Genomic DNA, 20,284 nt, shown 5'->3' with positions numbered 1-20,284 from the left:
ATCTAAACATGCAAGTGTAGATAATTTGCATACACAATCACACATGCGTGTATTTCGCATTAATATATCCACATGACCCATCTTTAAGGCTATAATGATAACAATAGTAGAAGATCCAAAAAATTACATCAAAATTATCCAGAATAATGTTTATTGAACTAAATAATTGCTTTTGTAAATATGTAATTATTTTCTCCAAAGAAAGAATCTTCGATCTCTATATAAAGAAACACGAGTGCGCGGTACATCCAAGGGACACTCGTATAGTAGGCCTTACTCTCCGTAAAGGCCACAACCACAGTATTAAATAAACTAAAGGTCTTCGTCGTCTTCTGGTAATGCCGTTTCTTGAGCTTCCTTGAGATCTTTCTCGATCTGTTGCTGCCACTGTGGATCCATAGTAACTTCCGGCGGCAGTAGCGCAGGCATAGCGACAAATTCCAAATTTGGATCTCCGATTAACTTGCGTGCCAACCAGAGAAAAGGTTTTTCAAAGTTGTAATTACTTTTTGCACTGATGTCGTAGTACTGAAATGTAAAAAATATCAAAATTGTATATCTGGTTTATATTCTGTAACATTATAACATCGGATTGGGGGGGGATAATGTAAGTAGAATTCAGATTAGAGGGACAGTGTAATTTCTTCACTTTATATCAGAGTACTGAATCATCATGAAACAAAAAATAAAATAGAGAAAAAAAAAGCTTAAACATAAGTAAGAAGAATAATTAAATATATATACATGTATATACATAATTTGAAGAATATTTATGTTTACATATGTAGTTTGAAATATTGCCCTGCAAATACATATGTATCTACCTGTAGATTCTTCTTCCTGTGAAACACGATGCTCTTGGCCTTTACTTTCCTATCCTTGATGTCGACTTTGTTACCGCAGAGAACAATCGGTATGTTTTCGCAGACACGGACCAGATCTCTGTGCCAGTTGGGTACATTTTTATACGTCACTCTAGATGTGACATCGAACATAATTACGGCGCACTGTCCTTGAATATAATAGCCATCGCGAAGACCTCCGAACTTTTCCTGACCGGCCGTATCCCAGACGTTGAAACGGATCGGTCCACGATTGGTGTGGAAGATGAGCGGATGCACCTCTACACCCAGAGTGGCGACGTACTTCTTTTCGAATTCACCGGTCAGATGCCGTTTAACGAAGGTGGTCTTACCGGTACCACCATCGCCGACGAGCACGCACTTGAAGGTGGGCATATCGGGTTCGTTTGCCATTTTTGTTACTGTTAATTTTTCCGTAGACTTGATCGATGTCAGGAAGTGTCACGTTTCTGCAAACAGAGAGAGACTGATTAGATTCTAGCTTACCACCTTATGCAGCGAGCGGAAAAAATCCGGCGAGACTCCGCGAGACGATTTTTCAAACACAATATTTTCTACTTTCGCGAATATCGCGAGGGAGGTGAAGATTCACGTCGAATCCAAGATTTACGTGGACGAAGGGGATCTGAGAAAAATTCGACCAAGGACACCCGCCGATCGAAGCTACTGGAAAAAGCCTCGCGGTCACGCGTTGGGAACGTGATCGAGAGACAAGAGACTCGACACGTCTCGAGATACCCTCGCGATAAACGAATATATCGGACGACGCGCGGGAATCGCGGGCGCGAGGGAAGAAGCCGGGTCGCGGCACGCGCTCGGGATCCAGCGGGATAATCTGGCGCGGCGCGCGACGTGGAAATGGCGCCTGTCGAACGAAGGCGCAAAAGGCCGCACAATTTTCCCTCCGATTTTCACTCTCGTCGCGTCCGACGTATCTCGCGACGTATCCGCTCGCCCGCGCGCGGCCTGTCATTATTACCGTCGACTCCGCCCGGCGCGGCCCTCGGTCTCGACGCGAGTACAAAATTTTCCCGGGTGGACGGCGAATGCACGTGAAAATGAACGGTACACTCACCGCACGGCACAGTCGCTACGGCTCACAATGGCGTTCCTCTGGGGCGGACAAGCGGAGGCGACCTGCCACCTTCGTCGATTCGTCGGGTCGCGACGTGAACGCGATCGGGGGGCGATCGGCCGCGGGGCGGACGGCAAAAAATCGGACTCGATTTACCGCGACTTCCTCGGCGACGAGATCGCGCGCGCTTCCACCTCGACGGACGCAGAAATCCTCGCAATTGACCCGACTCGCCGGAAACGCGCCGCCAGCGACATCTGCGCGCTGTTCCGTCGCCGGTGCACCCGGCGCGCGAGACGGTGCAGTTGCGCAGCGAAACGCAGCAGGTGCACGATCGCGAGGGCGCTTCGCGATTTATCCCGTGGCGGCAAATGTTGAAAGGCAGGCCGTTCGATTTTGCTTTGTCGTTTTCACGAGGGACGTCCGCTTCCTTTGGAAACGATCGGTTATTTCGCGCGAAACGGATCGAATAAATGAAGCGCGAGGAAGCTTTGGTGGATGGATATTTGTCGCCTTCGTGTAATTAATTTGAGATATTTTTGCCGCGTTTTCTCCTTTATTTTTTTCAATTTTTCTTGCATCATTTGAAATGACAGGTACATTGTGCGGGTTCACAGGTAATTAATTAATTGCAATTTTGATCTTTGATCTTGTCCCTTTATTATGCAGAATGTTTTATATTTATAATGACAATTAATCTATCGTTAATAGATAAAACGGACATTCATACATTTAACGATGTAGAATCGAGTAATTAATTATTTAATTGAAACGTACAGGATGTAATTTTTTGATACGAAAGCGATTAAATCTGTATATTAAATATCAGATTTCAACTGTCGGCGCCAAATAACTACACGAAGAAATTAAATTTACTCGATTATATTATAATTTTGCAAATTTAATTTGAATTACATCTTACACACAATTCTACATTTTATGTTTATATGTATCCATATAATTAAATCACATTCAATATTTTTTTCTATTTTCTCTTATCACAAAGAAACATATACCCCAGAGAAACTTTTTAATTAATACTTTATATTAATGTTACCATTATTTGCATTTCTTTGTTGTTGCTTCGACAGATACTTAATTTAAGACGCACGTCGCAATTTATATTTTACATCTCCGCGATTCTAAGATATATACGTTACAGTACATTTTCCGATATAACGTCGTGTTTACAATATTCTTTCGCGTAACAATGTACATGAGTGAGTGTTTGTAAACATTATAAGCGCGTGGAACGGAAGAGTGCGAAAATAGGAGAAGGAAACGAAGACGCGAGCGGGCCCGGGATCGAAAGTCACGTCCTTGCTCCGGCGATTGTTTATCCGTTGGACGGGGCGCCGGCGGCGCCGGCCGCGCCGTTCCTGGCAAGCGAAGTTGACGTCATCGGCGCGTGCGCGTCGGGCCGGGACGGCACTGCAGAAGCAGGCGAGTTCGCGAGTGTATCGATTTTACGATCGTGCCTCTCTCGCGGTGCTAGTGCGTCCGTCGTTTCCTTTAGTTTTTTAGTGGCCGTGCACGTCGTACATGGATAAAACCGTGAATGGGATTACCCGCTAGACACGCCGCTCCGTACATCGCCCGCTGACTCGCAACTCCTCGTCACCCTTCACCATGACCAAGGATAGATTAGCAGCCCTCGTCGCGGTGAGTGAATACCGTCGAGAGAGAGATTACTCCTCTCTCTCCGTCTCTCTTTCTCTGTCCGACTTGACTTTTCTACCGCTCGCTCTCCGCGTCTTTTTCCATCTCTGTCTCACCCATGTTACGTGCCACCAGACTAACCGAGTTGACACGCGTACACCTCACGCACTCGTGTACACGCGTAACTCACGCCCCGCGACTCTCCCGTCGCGAGGTTTAAACGTCAGCGAGCGCGCAAACTTGCGCTTGTCGTCCCGCAAATCGCTCGGTTCGAGCCGTGTCGACGGTCTCGTCGGCACCGGCTCGGCTCGTTATCGGGAAGGCGTAACCGGCGGATGACAGGCGTCTCGTTTACTCGCTCGAGCTGACAGGTGTTCCCGCTGTACCGATCGGTATCTCGCGCGACGAGAACCGAAGGTCGTCGCGGTTGTCATCGTCATCGTCGTCGGCTCTTACGATTACGGAGACCGCGGGACCGATCCCGGGTCCATGGCGACCATGGCCGACCTTGTCACTTATTGGCGAGGCGCGGATGAATGGAGAACGTATCCCACATCGTCGGCGATTGTCCGGCGAAGCTTCGGATATCGTAGACGCGCGTTCACGACGTCCCACGTTCATTCATGGCAAATCAATCGCCCGATTCGCCGCAAGATGTGTTTTCGTATTCGCGTGTCGAAAATTGCATTTTTTTCAAAATTATGCCACCTTAATTCCCTGGTTAACGTACTCGCGTGGCTGTCAAGTTTGCGCTTCGCTTAGATCGCTCTGAAGGACACCGTTGTCCGTTCCCTCGCTATATTTACACAAAACATTCGTTTATATTCGCTCTAAAATAATATACACGTACGTGTACCTTGGAATATTTTTATGATAATATTTTCGATCTCAAGTTGATGATATAATAAAGTATCGAGAGGACACGAACAAAAAAAAATTTACAAAACATGTTCTCTCCATGATTATACGTATTTTGGAATATTCTCGATGATATTTAAAACGTCGAGACAGAAGCGAGGATGCAAAAAAAAATTCTAGGAGGAAAAAAATTTCAGCCACTAAAGCTGTCAGTCGACTTTAATAGCGGATCATCGTGACAAATATTCGTCAGGCTGGAATAAATGTCACGTCGCATGAAAGGATTAATCGTGGCAATGTTGCAACGGTGCACGGTTCAATGCGGTAAAATTCGTCATATAAATGCAACGCGATTGCACCTGTCGAATATTCGAGGGTATTGTGCGTGAAACCGGTTTCGAATTCGCCAAGATTCGTTTTAATTGATATAATAGCGGCGGGAGGGAGAGGAAAGGGTACCAGGTACTATCGTTATGTCACGCTTGTGGATTCGTTGTCAACTTGTTAATGATATCATTGACGATATCGAATATGCAATATGTACATACATACTTCGTGTTTTGCATGAAAGCAGGAGAGAGATATCGATTGAATCAAAATATATGACTTCCGATATAAGACGAAGATACACCCATAAAGTGTAACATTATTGACGATCGAAAATCAGCAATAACGTAAAATGCTACAAACTTTTAGTTCAATAATTCGACAACATTGCTTTTATCGCTGCTAAATTATTTAGCTTTCTGTGTCGTACGAATATTTCAATCTTTTATATCTCTTTAATGATTGAGAGATTAAAATTATAAATATTCTTTTCAATATATAATATCTTTGCAAGTTTGACATTTTTTAAAATCTCTTTAAGATGCTATGAATATTTTAAATTAATTTTGCAAAATTTTGCAAACAAAACTTTATTTATTTATTTATGATTTACATTATAATAATTAACAGTAATGATAGAGCGGAGATTATTCGACCCCACTTGCTCTTTTCGTTCTTAATTTTCAATTAATATACTTAATTTTGTTTTGAAAGGCACACGACACGCATCAAGTATCACGCTAGCTGATACTCGATGACTCATTAGTCAGTGGCATTCGTGGAAAGTACGTATGGGCGTAGAATGTTACCAACGGATTTCCTCGCATTCGTCATTGACTATTATTAAACCATTAGTCTTTCGGAAACAATATCATTATATTACACAATAATGTTTATTGCAATATTATTACAAAAGATACGAGATATATATTATTTGAATTTATCTCGAAACGAAAATTCGTTTTATACTATAATATAAATTTATATATCTTAAAAAATTTAAAGTTACATATCAAAACAGATAGCTTATCTTATATACAATTAAATGTATATTTCTGAAAAATTTTTTAGAACAGTAATAACGCTATTTTTTATGGAAGATGCTCGACGCGATGGATTTTTAAATCTAATTATAATAAATTTCATTTTTATTAAAGTTCATTTTTATATCTGTAAATTGCACGTATTCAGAAATCCTTTATCCTTGCATCATAATCTTCCTTTGACTCGTACTTATTTCATTCCGCTTTTATAATAATTATTTATAACTTTGAAGGAAGAGAAAGGGAGTATAATATTCCATTGTAAGATGAGAGAAACGCAAGAAATTAAAATTCATCCCGCATTTACATCGCTCGGTTATTATCGTCCTTGTCGCTTTGCATAAAAAATGCGAGCATCTTCTATAAATAACCGAGATTCTTTTATGAGACGATATACGAATTGCGAGACATTTTTTCGCGCTCGGTATGAGATAATTCTCTCACGAAAATGATCGCGAGTTTATTACAATTGTGATTCATACGTTACGTCGCTATCTCCTAGAGAGTGTGCCGTGACCTTTTATGTTCGCCATAAAGATTTCCAGTATATGCTCGCGGATTATACGTGTACGACGCAATCTCGCAATTTTTCTCCTTTCTTTCGAAATATATCAATATATATTTGATGCCGATCCACATATCTTTATAAACTCTCAGGAATTGAGAAAGATGTCAAACGTTCCGAACGTTTTTATGGTATATTGTTTGTTGCAATATTTTTTGCAGAGAAATGTTAAATTTGTTTTATATGTAATAATTTTTTCCAACGTTTATAATTAACAAATATAATAAAACATATCTGTAATATAATATATTAATTTATATTAAACAACGAGAATCTATCATTTGCAATTAATAATAATTTAATAATTAATTTTGCAAAAAGCAGATAATCTTTTTGCGTAATTTTTTTCTTCTTAGTACTTTTTAATTTCTTGAGAAAAATGTAATTTTTCGAGATGTTTAGAGGAACAAGAGGCGTTTTGTTCTTTTGACGAGGACCATTTTTCTTTAGATTGTTCCTTGACCCAGCTGATGGCGCGCGTTTACTCTCTTGATGATTTCGCTCGTACATGAAGGTTATCCCTACTATAGGTTCGTCGTTTACATAACGATTCGTTAGACATGCTAATAATCACCTCGAATAACGTCTTATGCTTGACAGAACGCAGTAAGTTATCCGTTGCCGCTTAGAATTCGAAAGCGTGGACGAAAATGTCTCGAGTTTGTTGAAGAATTGAGGATGCCTCCTCGCAGGAGATTACATTATATCAATATTTTGGTACGTTAAATATGTAGGTCTCTGATTAAAATCGATACAATCCGAATAATCTCGATTTTCGATATGAAAATATATATCTTATGTAAATACGGAAATATGTTCCTGTATCAATTGTCTCATTTTTATTTCATGGGGATAACCGCGAGATTATTTTCATATATTTCTCGCATCGAAATTCTATGACTTATATAGAGTATAATTAAATTTAAAATTTATGATATTAAAAAATGCGAATTTATATTTAAAAGGTATTTAAATTATTAAATTATTCACAAGTATATAATAAATGCGTAATTATTTTGATTTTCTATTCGGGGAAAGGACGGCTTCATAAATTTTCTATTTGTTTTGTGAATTATTTAAAAGAAAATGTATTTTAATTTGACATAAATATATATATTTGGGACAAAATATTTAAACTGGAACATGCACGTGTACAAGATGTAGAATTCCGACAGTAGGAAAAATCGATTAAAGCTATTTCTGTTTAATCACTGATTTTGCTCTGTACTATAGATATAAATGCAATTTAGAAAAATATATCAAATTGTTGATCTAAAGTAGTTAACCCAGACTGCTGGTGCGATTCAGGCTTAGCACGGCATGAGTCGAAACGGGAACAATAATCGATCGCGTGAAAATTACGTTAGGTATAAGATAGCATCTAAATATGGCACAATATATACAGTATAAATTATGTATGTATTGTAAAATATGAAATAAAGTGCAAAAAGTTTATATAAAAGTTGGTCGATATAACACTACTTAATTTCTGCGAAAGCGCGCGCAAGCTCGAGAGAGTGAGAAAACCGCGGTATTTCAAATTATGTTGCCGAAATTTATCGATACCAAGTATCGGGAAATATCGCGTTACGAAATTTTATATATTTCGATTAATTGAAAAGTTACAGAGAGTTGTAGCGTGTGTGCGGCTGCGGGTGAAATATTTTTCGTAATTAAAGGAGCAAAGTTTGAAATTGTTACAATATCGAGATGAATATTCAATCTCCATTGCTAATGGATATACAAATTATTTTGCCCCAAGTTCTGTCCGAGTTTCCGTTGTCGCGAATAAACACATAAAGCATCGTGTTTACGCGTTTATAGCATCGTAACCGCCAACTAACCAGAATTATATCGATTTCACTCCCAACTCGCATATGCTATAGAATCGAGAGATACACATAATGTTATAGTTGTCGTCGTGGTCATCGCGCTAAACTTTGTTTGGGTAACGTTATTATTTTACTCCACGTTCGCGTGTACCTGTCATTATCGAAATATATTATTTGCCATCGCGATTTATTTGGACGCGATTATCGACTGCGAAGAGAGGAACGATACACTCTTCGGTTCTTTTGTCGCAATCGCGCGCGCGATGTCTATAATCGTTTCTTAATTGTATGCAAATATCGTATCGATTAAGCGAGAACCCCGAGACAACTAGGGCGATAGAAACGAGCGCGGCCGCGAAACTAACAGGCGCGAGGTATCTGCACGTGTCAATTATTATGCAAGAAAAATTATGCATTCACTGTAGCAGTAGAGATTTTATAGACGTTAGAAAGAGAAAAAGTACACAACGTACCGCATAGTTTTGTTTAATAAAATTATACGTTTTTAATTCCATGAATTTTATCAGTGATAATTTTTTTTTTTTTTTGTAATTTATGTATGTACATTTTTATGGGGCGCGGATTATATGAAATATCGCATACATCAAACATTTTTATAATTTTTTCAAACGGGTCAAGATTATATTTATATCTCTATTTTATTTTATATGTCTAAATATTATATAAATTGCTAATGAAAAGGTAAATACAACATTGTAGAAACATGACATAAGTTATATAAATATCATTTTCATGGATAATTATTTTAGTAATCTAACATTTTATTTTTTTTTATAGAATTTTATGGAAGAACATTATTTTTGCTTCTCCAAATGGTTAAGTTTGAAAATATAACGTGAACTAGTATTAGATAGATCTAATAATTGAAACATTGATAATATTGTATGATATTCCCCAACTTTGATTAATATTTATTTCAAATCTTCTGAGAGGTAGAAACAATGTAATGTAATATATGACATTCTGTAGATACTTCGTTCCACGAAATCTTTATTCTCATAACAACAACATTAAACTTAACATTAAAGGGCCGACAATACGAGCAAATTAATAAGTTAGAAATAAAAATAAATAAAACCATTAATTATAAGTTCGTTTAATTAAAAGATCACAAACGTTTCGACTTAACTTAGTCTTCTTCAGTATGATACTTAAATAAAAAACAATATATTAAATTGGTCCGTAATTGATCGCAAAATACAATTTATAAATTAGTCAAAATGTGAAACAATCATCAGAGCGCAGATAAAGAACAATAAGAAACCCTCAAATACTTGTACGGATCGCATTTATACGTTTCGATGATAGGAAACGGAGTAACGCAGAGAGACAACTGACGCCCCATTCAAACAATCTTCTTCGTTGGGAAGCGAGAAGTTGATTTGAAATCGGTTATGTCAAGTTGTGTCCGAGTCAATCCATCTCATACTGTTAATAGGAATAAATTAGATAAAGAAATGAAAAACTACATTAGATGAGTTATTGAAATTTCCATGAGTATTTAAAAAAACAAAAAAAAAACAATAATTAATATGTACTGACGCAATACCTATTAATAATAATGAATGAGTAACTAATGTTGAAGTCAATGATAATTAAAATTACTTACGTGAATGTCAAAATTTGCTTCTGCGAGAGTCATAATGGTCTTAAAGGCTTCTTACTGTCTCGGAGTTCGAACCATGACTGTTAGTATGTGTCATGATAAAAGTTGAAAATAACGTGTATGATAAAATAAAAACAAAAATAAAAACGAAAACAAAGTAACTATTATCCGTTAGATAACTCGTCTAGAATATCAAAATATGCACTGTCGAGTAATTCTGTATCTGTGTTCAAGTTAATTCCATGTTTCTGTTCTTTATTGTGTAACATTTCAGAGATAAGTATCTTCTTGTAATGAATCTCTGTGTCTAAAATTACGTAACGTTTTCCCAATCAAACGCATGTTACTTATTTATAATATGTTCTGAAATTACTGTATACTAACAGTCATGGTTCGAACTCCGAGACAGTAAGAAGCCTTTAAGACCATTATGACTATCGCAGAAGCAAATTTTGACATTCTTGTAAGCAATTTTAATTATCATTGACTTCAACATTAGTTACTCATTCATTATTATTAATAGGTATTGCGTCAGTACATACTAATTATTGTTTTTTTTTGTTTTTTTTTTTGTTTTTTTAAATACTCATGGAAATTTCAATAACTCATCTAATGTAGTTTTTCATTTCTTCATCTAATTTATTCCTATTAACAGTATGAGATGGATTGACTCGGACACAACTTGACATAACCAATTTCAAATCAACAACTTCTCGCTTCCCAACGAAGAAGATTGTTTAAATGGGGCGTTAGTTATCTCTCTGCGTTACTCCATTTCCTATCGTCGAAACGTATAAATGCGATCCGTACAAGTATTTGAGGACTTCTTATTGTTTTTTATCTGCGCTCTGATGATTGTTTCACATTTTGACTAGTTTATAAATTGTATTTTGCGATCAATTACGGACCAATTTAATATATTGTTTTTTATTTAAGTATCATACTGAAGAAGACTAAGTTAAGTCCAAACGTTTGTGATCTTTTAATTAAACGAACTTATAATTAATAGTTTTATTTATTTTTATTTCTAACTTATTAATTTGCTCGTATTGTCGGCCCTTTAATGTTAATTGATTATTTTTGCATTGCAATATACGAGCCTTCTAATTGTCATTATATCTATTATTTTAACATTAAACTTATAATGAAAGAAAATACTGTTGCCCGCTGTAGTTTATCGTTTGATGAAAGAAATTTTCCTGCAATCTCGATTAGCCCATTATATCTAGCATATCTAGCATTGCATTCGCTGCAAAGAAAGATTGTATTTTCAAATATTAATGTACGTGAAATACTTTTGTATTGTTTCTCTTATTTATTTAAAAGTTAATTTGTGTGGTGCAAAATGAATTAAATTGATTGACAAATCTAACATTTATTTGAAAATCTTGTTTTGAAATTTCGAAAAATATTTAAATTTTTAATAAATATTTTATATGTATAGGTGTCACACAAAAATTTGAGAAAAATATAATATATTCACATTTTTGTGAGAGAAAGATATTATATTATTTTAATTTGCTAAATAAAAAATAATCGAAAAATAATTATATAAACAAGTTTTATCTAAATATACAAGTTCTAAAATCGAAATCTAGATTAAATAATGAATTTTTATCATGACATTTTAATGATGACTTTATACAATGATCTTAACAATGAATTTTAAATATTAATTATTTAGTTGTTTGATTGGGATTATTAATAATCAGTAACAGAAACATGATTAGAATTTAAGCTGATTATGATTATGATAGCGACTTGGTTATGATTTATTTTATCAGATAGATGAAAATGCTAAATTTGAAAAGTATTCCTCAAAATATATGCTTATAAGCCACAATTACTTAGCATTATCGTAAAATTTATTTATATATTATTAATATTTAAGCTGTGTCATTTTAATAATGATGAATAAGATATATAGCATATTTATATTATAATGTATGTCCAGAAAACAACACATACAAGGTATTCTAAATTTAAAAAATAAAATTATATTGGATTATCTAGAATCGTAATGTTTAAAATATTATAATATATAATATTATAATGTTTAAAAATGTTTATATTATTCTAAGAATATTTATAATATTTATAATATATTAAGAAATATTTTTCTAAAATTAAATATTAAATGTCTATATTAACATTTACAACAATGTTTCCAAATACTAATTAATATCCCGAGCTTGTGTATTACAATGCTTCAGCGGTTGAGATAAGATAAGATAAGATGACAAGAATGCAATAAATTAATTTTACGAGCACTTGAATGCACGTTAAAATGCACGTACAAATATAATTTAATTAACAATATAAGATGTCAGTACAATGTTTTTGTAAATATAATTATGCATTTTTCCCCTGTTAAATCTATTATATTACAATCTTATCTATAATTTATATAAAGTATTATATGATCTATTTTCTTATTTCTTTCAATAAAAAATGTAAGCGAAATTGTAGAATAAAGCCGTCACTTATCTTTTGACTCAAATTCAAATAATTTGAACGCAGAGATAATATATTTATTACAATATGTGAGATTATTCTAACGAGGGCAAGATCATTATTGCACGAATGGAAGCGGTTGTACCACGTTACGCGAGAGGAAGTCAGTCTTATCAGGATGGGAGATTGCGTGTGTACATGTCCGCGTACGCAATGACTGATGAAACTCGTTAGTCATGCATGTATATATGCTTTTACGTTTATCGCATTGGAATAAATCATGACCGACCTAGTCTTAATCGATAAGCCTCGTATGTATAATATCCGAAAATAATTTTATATCATCACTCCATTTCAAATATTCTGGGAAACCAAGTATGTGAAAACGATTACCGTATGATATTTTCGCTTATCGAGCGTACACAATATTTTTTAAATATACATTTATAGAGATTAAATAAATGAATAATATACAAGGGAAATATCGTTGTGTGAATTAATATAATCTATTCCTCGATAAAAAATAAATCGAGAATTAGAATATTAGAATTTTTTATACTAGACTTTATTTTCTCGAGAGAAATAAAAAAAATGCAAATGAAAAATAATTATTTTTTTTTTGCTTGCGCTACACATATGATTAGAAACACGTTGTATAAAGTAGAAAATAAAATTGATATTCTAATTAAATCGAATATAAATATTTTTCTCTCTATCCATCATTCATATTAATCTATTATTTTTTTTATTGTACTCACATTAGTTTTACAAAAATTAAAAAATATCCTTAAATATTGTCCTCTCTAAAAGTGAATCAGTGTACTATCACTGTAATCAGTGCTGTACTTAACTGCTTGTAAATCTCTCTCTCACTGATTCCGATACATTTAGAGAGATTATTCTGTTTCTAATCTGATTGTATTTCTCTTTGCAGGCCCAGTCGGATGACGACGATGTGGCGGACGATGTGTCCGTCAACGTCGGGGCGCCGGATGATTTCATGACGGAATTCTTCGCGGAGGTGAGTAACGAATTAATTTCTTGCTACGGCAATTTCATTTCCGGCGCCGCGCACGATTTCCCAACAATCGAAAGTAGGTTAAACCAGTATCAGCGAAAAAGAGTATATCGCTCGTACCGGAGGACAATGCGCACGGTTCCTTCTCTCGCTTCTTTTCACATAGATACAGGTAAATATCGCGGGATAATACATAAGAGCGTAACGGTGCTTATATGTATCTGTAAAATTTAATAACTCGGAGAAAATACGGCATTCTCTAAAAATTCCGCGCTGGAATCTTTGCACAGAACTCTCTTATTCTATCGATCGTGCCTCATGAGAGCCTGCTCTCCCTTATTTTACGATAAAATGTTTTTACTTGTGGATGTGTGTGTGTGTGTGTGTGTGTGTGCGCGCACTTGCTCGGGCAGCAAGATACAGCTTTCTTGCAGCTGCAACAAACGCGCGTGACACGTCTTTTTTCCCGGAGCGTTTTTACGGTTCGAAGATGCCTTCGTGATCCGCACTTTATTGAAGCGAAATCTCTAACGAGTATCGGTACGTCGCGCGTTAATCGCATCGCTTAATCAGCTTATACGAAATTACGGGGCGGAATCGCAAACACACGTTTTCGTACTGAAGTGACGCACATTTCACCGTATGTTCCATATATTTCGTATACGCGTTTATATTAAATATTTTTCGAGGATAATTCAAATCGTGAATTATTCGAGGATTACCGCGTAATCGCCTTTCGGAAAATTAATTAATTTTTGCGCCGCTTTGAAATTATTATTATTGTATTAATTTAGCGAATGTCCGCCATTTACAGAATAAATGTATATCGCGGATGTAAAAACAAGGAATTGCAGTCATTTAACTTCCATCGATAATAAAACGGGAAGCGAACGTATGTGATTTTATGTATACGAATCTTATCGTACGTATGATAATAAGTCGGTTTCCACTTTTTCTCTCGAATGCAAAAAAGTTTCTTTATCTGATACATTACTTCTCTGGCAAGCTTGTGATTTGTGGTCGTAGATACGAGGTGTTATTTGGAATGCAGAACAACTGTATCGCATAACGATAGTATCATTTCATTCCTTAAATTCTAAAAGAAAGTAGAGAACGAGATAAGAGAAATTATTTTATGCTTTGCAGCGTTTGTAGATTATTTTATTAAACAATATCACATTTTCTCTAATTACGTCTTTATCAGATGGAGTTTCGAGAGAAGAAGTAATACTTTTTATAAATGTATATTTTTATTGCTTTATTTACGTCTAGACGTGCAGTCTGTTGATCGTGTCAACATTGTAACAAATGCTATGGAAACGAGAATAAAGAAAATCCAGCTTAAAGAGAAGGTGTTATATTTACAAGATTATAAAAAAATATAAATCATAAATACATTTTGGAATTGTCATAGTTCATATTTTTTGAAGTACCTTCGTATTTTTGAAGTACATACCTTCGTTCCAGTATTTGTCTCATTTTTATTCACGTGGCTCTTTTACGGATAAATGTTTGGAAATGCAAGGCAAACGATAACTTTTATAAAATGTAATAAAGGATACACTTTTGATCTCTGCAAATGCTTCCTCATCTCTATGTTCAAAACAATTTTCTCTCTTAAAATTTTACTTTTATTGGCACACATAAACCTATTTATATTTATTGCATTTACATTATTATATTTTTCATGCATTATATATCATCTGTAGATTCATCCGCGGTTTTTCCAATATCGAATAATCTTTATCGTCAAGTAATTTTGCAACAACGGGGTGTAATTATTAAAAGTTATTTCGATATCTAGCCGGACTTCCACGTTAAAGACCAGTTTAGTTTGTCGTCGATTACGTCGATTAGAGAAGCGTCAGATCGTCAAGATAACTTTGCGCGACTATAATTATCGTGTATAATTTAGCTGGATAATAATTACCGCGAACGGCGTGTTTCTTCACGTTGTTTTGCCAGTGTTCGTGGTCGTGCACGTTGACGTCCATGAGGAGGTTTCAATTTTCCAACAGCGGAAAATACAACGCTCGTGAAATCCCTCAGGCGGGCGGAAAGGATGCCTTGGTCGGATTTTAACACGATCATCGGGACGCAGGCAATGCAGATTCGTGAAGCGAAAGCCAAAATGGCATTAACGGGTGTTTTAGTCGATAAACATCATTTACACGCCACCATTTTCGTGTTTCGTGCTACGTAAGCAGAATTTGGAAATGCGCTAGAATCGTAGTAGCGCTAGAACTTAAGTCAAATATTTCTAACTATTTGTGATATACAGACTGTTTCTTAATAAGTGCGAAAAATTTCAGACGATTCTTTGTCGAAAATTAAGGGGCGTTTTTCATATAAAAAGTTTCATATTAAAAAGTTCTAATAAAAAATTGAATAGGGGGTTGCTAGTTTCATCTCCTTATAATAATATGAGAGGAAAAAATATTAATAAATAACCTTTTTATTAGTGGAAAATATCCACCTAATTTTATTTCTTTAACTTGTTTCAAATTTGAAAAAAAAAAAAAATCTAATTTTCACCCTCATTTTGGAGGAGTGTAACTCCACAGGGAGAGATGTAGAAGTATGTTTATATGAAAAACTCCCCTTGATTTTCGACCAAGAATCATCTCCTAAAATTTGTTGCACTTATTAAGAAACACCTTGTATATAGATGATTAGGGAGAGAAAATGTATTTTTTGTTAATGAATAATTTTGTGATTTCTCTCTGTGTCTTATATATGACATTTTCAAAATTAACTCTAAGTTTAAAATTTGAAAAAAAATAGATATTTACTGACAAAATACTTGTATTTTCTTTTAGAAGAACAAATATATTTCCAATTTCATTAAATATGATATAATAATAAAGTGAAATGACTAAAGACTAATAAAATAACAAAGCTTGGTAGAGATGATCCCCGAGGGCATTTGCAGTACAGAGTTCCATGTGAATAGAGATTCCATTCAGTTCCGTTACGGAACTGCAAGAATGAATTGCTTTGCGAGACGCTAATTTTAACTACATTTGTTGTATTAAATACTGTCATTACACTTGCAAACATTGCCACAATTGTATTATTATAACTCGCTGTATTAATTTGCTATTTTGCTTCATTGCTGTATTTATCGGAAACATACATACATGGGTAAATCGTTCATTTATTTAACTTATAAATTACAAAGTCGTATAAAACGTACGTTTATAGAGAATCTCTTATTCTTACACACATTTTTATTGTCAAAAATTGTCGCGCATAAAATTTGTTTCTATGCAGATTTTATTATATTATTTGCTACATATATACATATTATTTATTACATTTATCGTATTAATTTTTTTATATTAACGGAAATTTTTATAATCCTGTATTCTTTGGAATGACAAATTTAATGAATAATGGATTAATTTACTTTTTTTTTTTTGAAGGACAAAAACGAGCATGTGTTGGTCGTGTAAAGGCACTAAATAATTGATGATTCACATCGGCACATAACGACAACCGTATATTTATATTTATGTCGCTAATAAATCTAATAAGGCAACGTAACGCGCGGCAGTAAAATTGCACGATGCAATTTCCATTTGGTGACAATATATACGAATATCGCAGAAATTCCTCTCTGTTGCTGTCACGATATTTTCCAACGGGAAAGAATCTTGGCGTAGAAAAGAACGCGTTCCCATGTAAATGGATGATCGTAAAAGAGAGCGCGCGAAAAGCACGCGCGCACCAAGTTAGATTGATTTTTACCGCGTTCCGTCGTCATTTCGCTCGTTTTATCACGCATCTTTATTTCCCGCTGTTTTTTCCACGAGCACCCTGTCATCTGGGAGTTCCCTATTATTTTCCTGTTATAACATGGAAATTGCGTGCACCTTTCTTATTGTTATTACTATTTTTGTACCATTATTTTTTCTGCAATGTTTGTTTTTCATTCCGGGACAAAAAGTGGATTTCAAAATGCAATTTTGCATGCTTCAGGCTATCATGAGACTTTCATGATGTATTATATTATATTATCTCGATGAAGTTTAAAACGTTTCGCAAAAATAAAAGCATGGAGATGAAAGTAATATTTGTTAATATTCTCTCTAGATGTGTTATTTTTTCTCTTCATACACGTATATCTTTCAGATTTAATTTCTTTACAGAATTGTGGATTAATATTTTGTATTTAAGGAACATGTTATATATAATATTAAAAATATTTATCTTTAATATATAACTTGACTAATAAGTCGCATTTTTTCCTCGAAAAAAAGTATATACACATGTGCAAAAAAAGATCTCGTTTCACAACTAATAAATTTTATCGTTTCAAATACATAGTTATAAAAAATATGTATAAAATGTCAGCAGTATAATGTATTTTAATGAAATATTTTTAATACAATTTTTAATAAAAAATGTTTACAATAATTCACGTGTTAACATTTGTACCGGGAATATTATGATAACTTGATGATTAAGGTACATGAAGCGTGCTAAAAAAAATCAATATATATATATCATAATCATTGAATTGACATTAAAAGTCTCTTTGACAAGTAAAATGTCACGTGTGTGTCTCCGTAATTACTGGTATGCGCGACTAAATCCGAATTTTCGCTATATTGTTAGCTACATTAGCGAAATCGGCTTAAGACCCTTGTGGTACCGACTCATGCGGATAAAAGAAGCGAAACACGAAGTTGGAATTCTGTCGATACAAAATTCCTTGGCGCGTGTAATCGCGCGCAAGCTTATTCTCGTCATCTTTGCGAGCGTTAATATCCTCTTCCGTTTTCGCGAACTTTACAAGCGTGTTTCGAGTTTCGAGGCGAAATTACGCATAGGGACGGGTCGCGAGACGAACTTCCGGAATCTTCTCTAGACAGAGCCCGGAGGAGGATAATTACCTTTTTCACTGTAATTTAGGATCATAAGGCATACATACGGCCCGTGAATTCTAATCTGAAAACATAAAATTACGCGTTAAATGTTGAATAATTTTTTTATTAATTTTGCATATCGACATCACACGTTTGCGTTAATTAGCCGATGTTTTTGTTATAATGTTTGTCTTTTAAAATTTTAATTTTTCCGATTTTTAAAGCCTGTTTTATTTGCATTTATAAAAATTTTTAATGGAGATTATGCGACGGAATTATTATGTGATGAAATAATAATTTCTCTCTATTACTAATACTATTATAAACATGTATACAATAATTATAATTCATAAATGATTATCAATGCATTGATATGATTCCATGAAACGTTACGTGAATTTAGCAATTTTATTTATAATAATAATAAATAATATTTCTATATTATAATTGTATTGTAATAGTAATAATAATAATAACAACGCATCGATATTATCCGTAATATAATAGTTTATTGGTAGTATAAAGAATATACTAATATACTAATAAATATAACATTTCGTTTCGAAATTCTTTTGAAAACAAAAGAGCAATATCCGAGAAATATTTGGGGGCGAAAAAAGACGTCGGGGCTTGAGGTTAACACGAAATCGATACGTGCATCGCTCGTATTTTGGGGATGATGCCAAGATATGTCGCCGTAGAAACCATTAGGCCGCTGTCCTCGTAAGGCGCGCGTTCGTGTACCTCGTATGTAAACACGTTGCAGTCTATGCACTATGCAGTCGCAGTTAAGAGGGGAAGTAACGGAAGGGATTATCGAATGGGCGAGCGGGTACAACAGCGGAGCAGGACGAGGACGCGCTTAGCAAGGATGCGTCGCCGCGAATGATGCACAGGATGGTGCTAATGAGATGCTCGTTCCTGTATGCGTGAAACAACGTACGCTTTGTCAACGAGAGAGAGAGAGAGAGAGAGAAAGAGAGAGAATGTGTGTGTGTGTGTGTGTATTTTGTGTAGTTATATAGTACAAGAGCTCTTAACGATCCTTTCGTCATCGATCGCCTAACGCGTTATCCTTTGATGTAAAGCAACGCGAAAACTGCTCCAGAACATCGCTCTTTGTTAAATTGAAAATTTGTTCGCGAAATAAATACCTTTATCGGATATTTAGCCTCATTTGTTCATCGATGTCATTTTATTTTATAACAACTACGAAGAAATTTGGCGTTTAAGAATGTTTTGTACGTACAATTCCAGCAGAAAATAGCTAAAAATCAATATTGACGAATATATCCACTTTTGATGTATTTTGAGTAAGAAATTGTGGAATTTGTGGAATATTACAATTTGATCTTAGTTACAGTGCAGAGATGTATTTTTTAATATTTATTGCGTTTTTATTGAAATATTCCGAATTTTGTTAATCGAAATTATTAACTTTTGGCAGAGAATTTCGCCTTGTGACAGATACATGGCTAACTTCATCGAATTATATGTAATATCTTTTTAACCAGGTAGTACTTGTATAATATTATTTGACCAAATATTTCCTCTGTATCTAAACTCTTGCAAATTTTCAACAAATCTGAATATTATTTCCATGTGTTCTTGTCATTTGAATCGACGTGGTTATACGTTTTCCATAAAAACACATGTTAATTCGGTGCAAATTAAAATCCTTATAACTTGTGAACGCTTTAGTGAATCGATTTAAAAATTGTACAGAATGAATTCTGTACAATTTCCATTAAATTCTCAATATTTTGAAAATAGGTACAAAACATCCTTAACTGATACATCCTAAACCGCGTCCACGGCTTCATAACTAGAAAAACCTTGCCAAGCCCTTAGAATTGAATTAACCGTCAGAATTATGTCATTTCCCAAAACTATCTCTCGTCATCGTGTGCTTTTGCTAAGGGGATTAAAGTGAGATGGAGTTGGGGCAGTTAACGTTTACGGACCGAGATGGTTTCTTCGAGATGGTCGGTTATCTCTCTCGATTTCGCCGACGAAATTCCAGATTGCCGTCGCTGTCGTCATGGCTAGCGTCCGACGTCGTTTCTTGCGATGAAACGACGGAGGATCCCGA

General features: G+C 34.9%; 2 protein-coding genes across 8 annotated transcripts in view; one reads left to right on the top strand and one right to left on the bottom strand.

Moving 5' to 3' along the window:
• Positions 1-123: 123 nt before the first annotated feature.
• Positions 124-2,182, bottom strand: LOC105247973 (GTP-binding nuclear protein Ran). 3 transcript variants are annotated; one of them, XM_011252472.2, is made up of 3 exons: positions 1,843-2,182; positions 825-1,312; positions 124-528 (listed from the first exon to the last, which is right to left on the bottom strand). In XM_011252472.2, exons 2-3 carry the CDS (start codon positions 1,254-1,256, stop codon positions 313-315), a joined length of 648 nt encoding a protein of 215 aa, XP_011250774.1. In that variant the 5' UTR covers positions 1,257-1,312; positions 1,843-2,182; the 3' UTR covers positions 124-312. The 3 variants fall into 3 exon arrangements, with proteins under 3 accessions (XP_011250774.1, XP_011250765.1, XP_011250782.1); XM_011252463.3 differs by having other exon boundaries at positions 1,939-2,181; XM_011252480.3 differs by having other exon boundaries at positions 2,095-2,179.
• Positions 2,183-3,355: 1,173 nt separating this feature from the next.
• Positions 3,356-20,284, top strand: part of LOC105247991 (syntaxin-1A) — a 78,282-nt gene continuing 61,353 nt past the window's right edge. For all 5 annotated transcript variants that reach the window (XM_011252499.3, XM_020026462.2, XM_011252517.3 and 2 more), the window contains exons 1-2: positions 3,356-3,600; positions 13,238-13,324. In XM_011252499.3, the coding sequence (XP_011250801.1) occupies positions 3,568-3,600; positions 13,238-13,324 (120 nt within the window). In that variant the 5' untranslated portion in view covers positions 3,356-3,567. The remainder of the gene's footprint in view (positions 3,601-13,237; positions 13,325-20,284) is intronic.

Source organism: Camponotus floridanus, unplaced genomic scaffold (genome assembly GCF_003227725.1).
Source record: "Camponotus floridanus strain SB8 unplaced genomic scaffold, Cflo_v7.5 scaffold19, whole genome shotgun sequence".
Lineage (NCBI taxonomy): Eukaryota > Metazoa > Arthropoda > Insecta > Hymenoptera > Formicidae > Camponotus > Camponotus floridanus.
The sequence above is the reverse complement of the archived record's forward strand: the minus strand, read 5'-3'. Positions and strand labels throughout refer to the sequence as shown.

What these genes read in the sequence shown, in the direction of transcription:
- LOC105247973 (XM_011252472.2), bottom strand. Translation starts at nt 1,256, where the DNA reads ATGGCAAACGAACCCGATATGCCCACCTTCAAGTGCGTGCTCGTCGGC. An exon ending in ACAGGAAGAAGAATCTACAG is followed by an intron (nt 529 to 824) that starts GTAGATACATAT and finishes TTTACATTTCAG; the next exon opens with TACTACGACATCAGTGCAAA.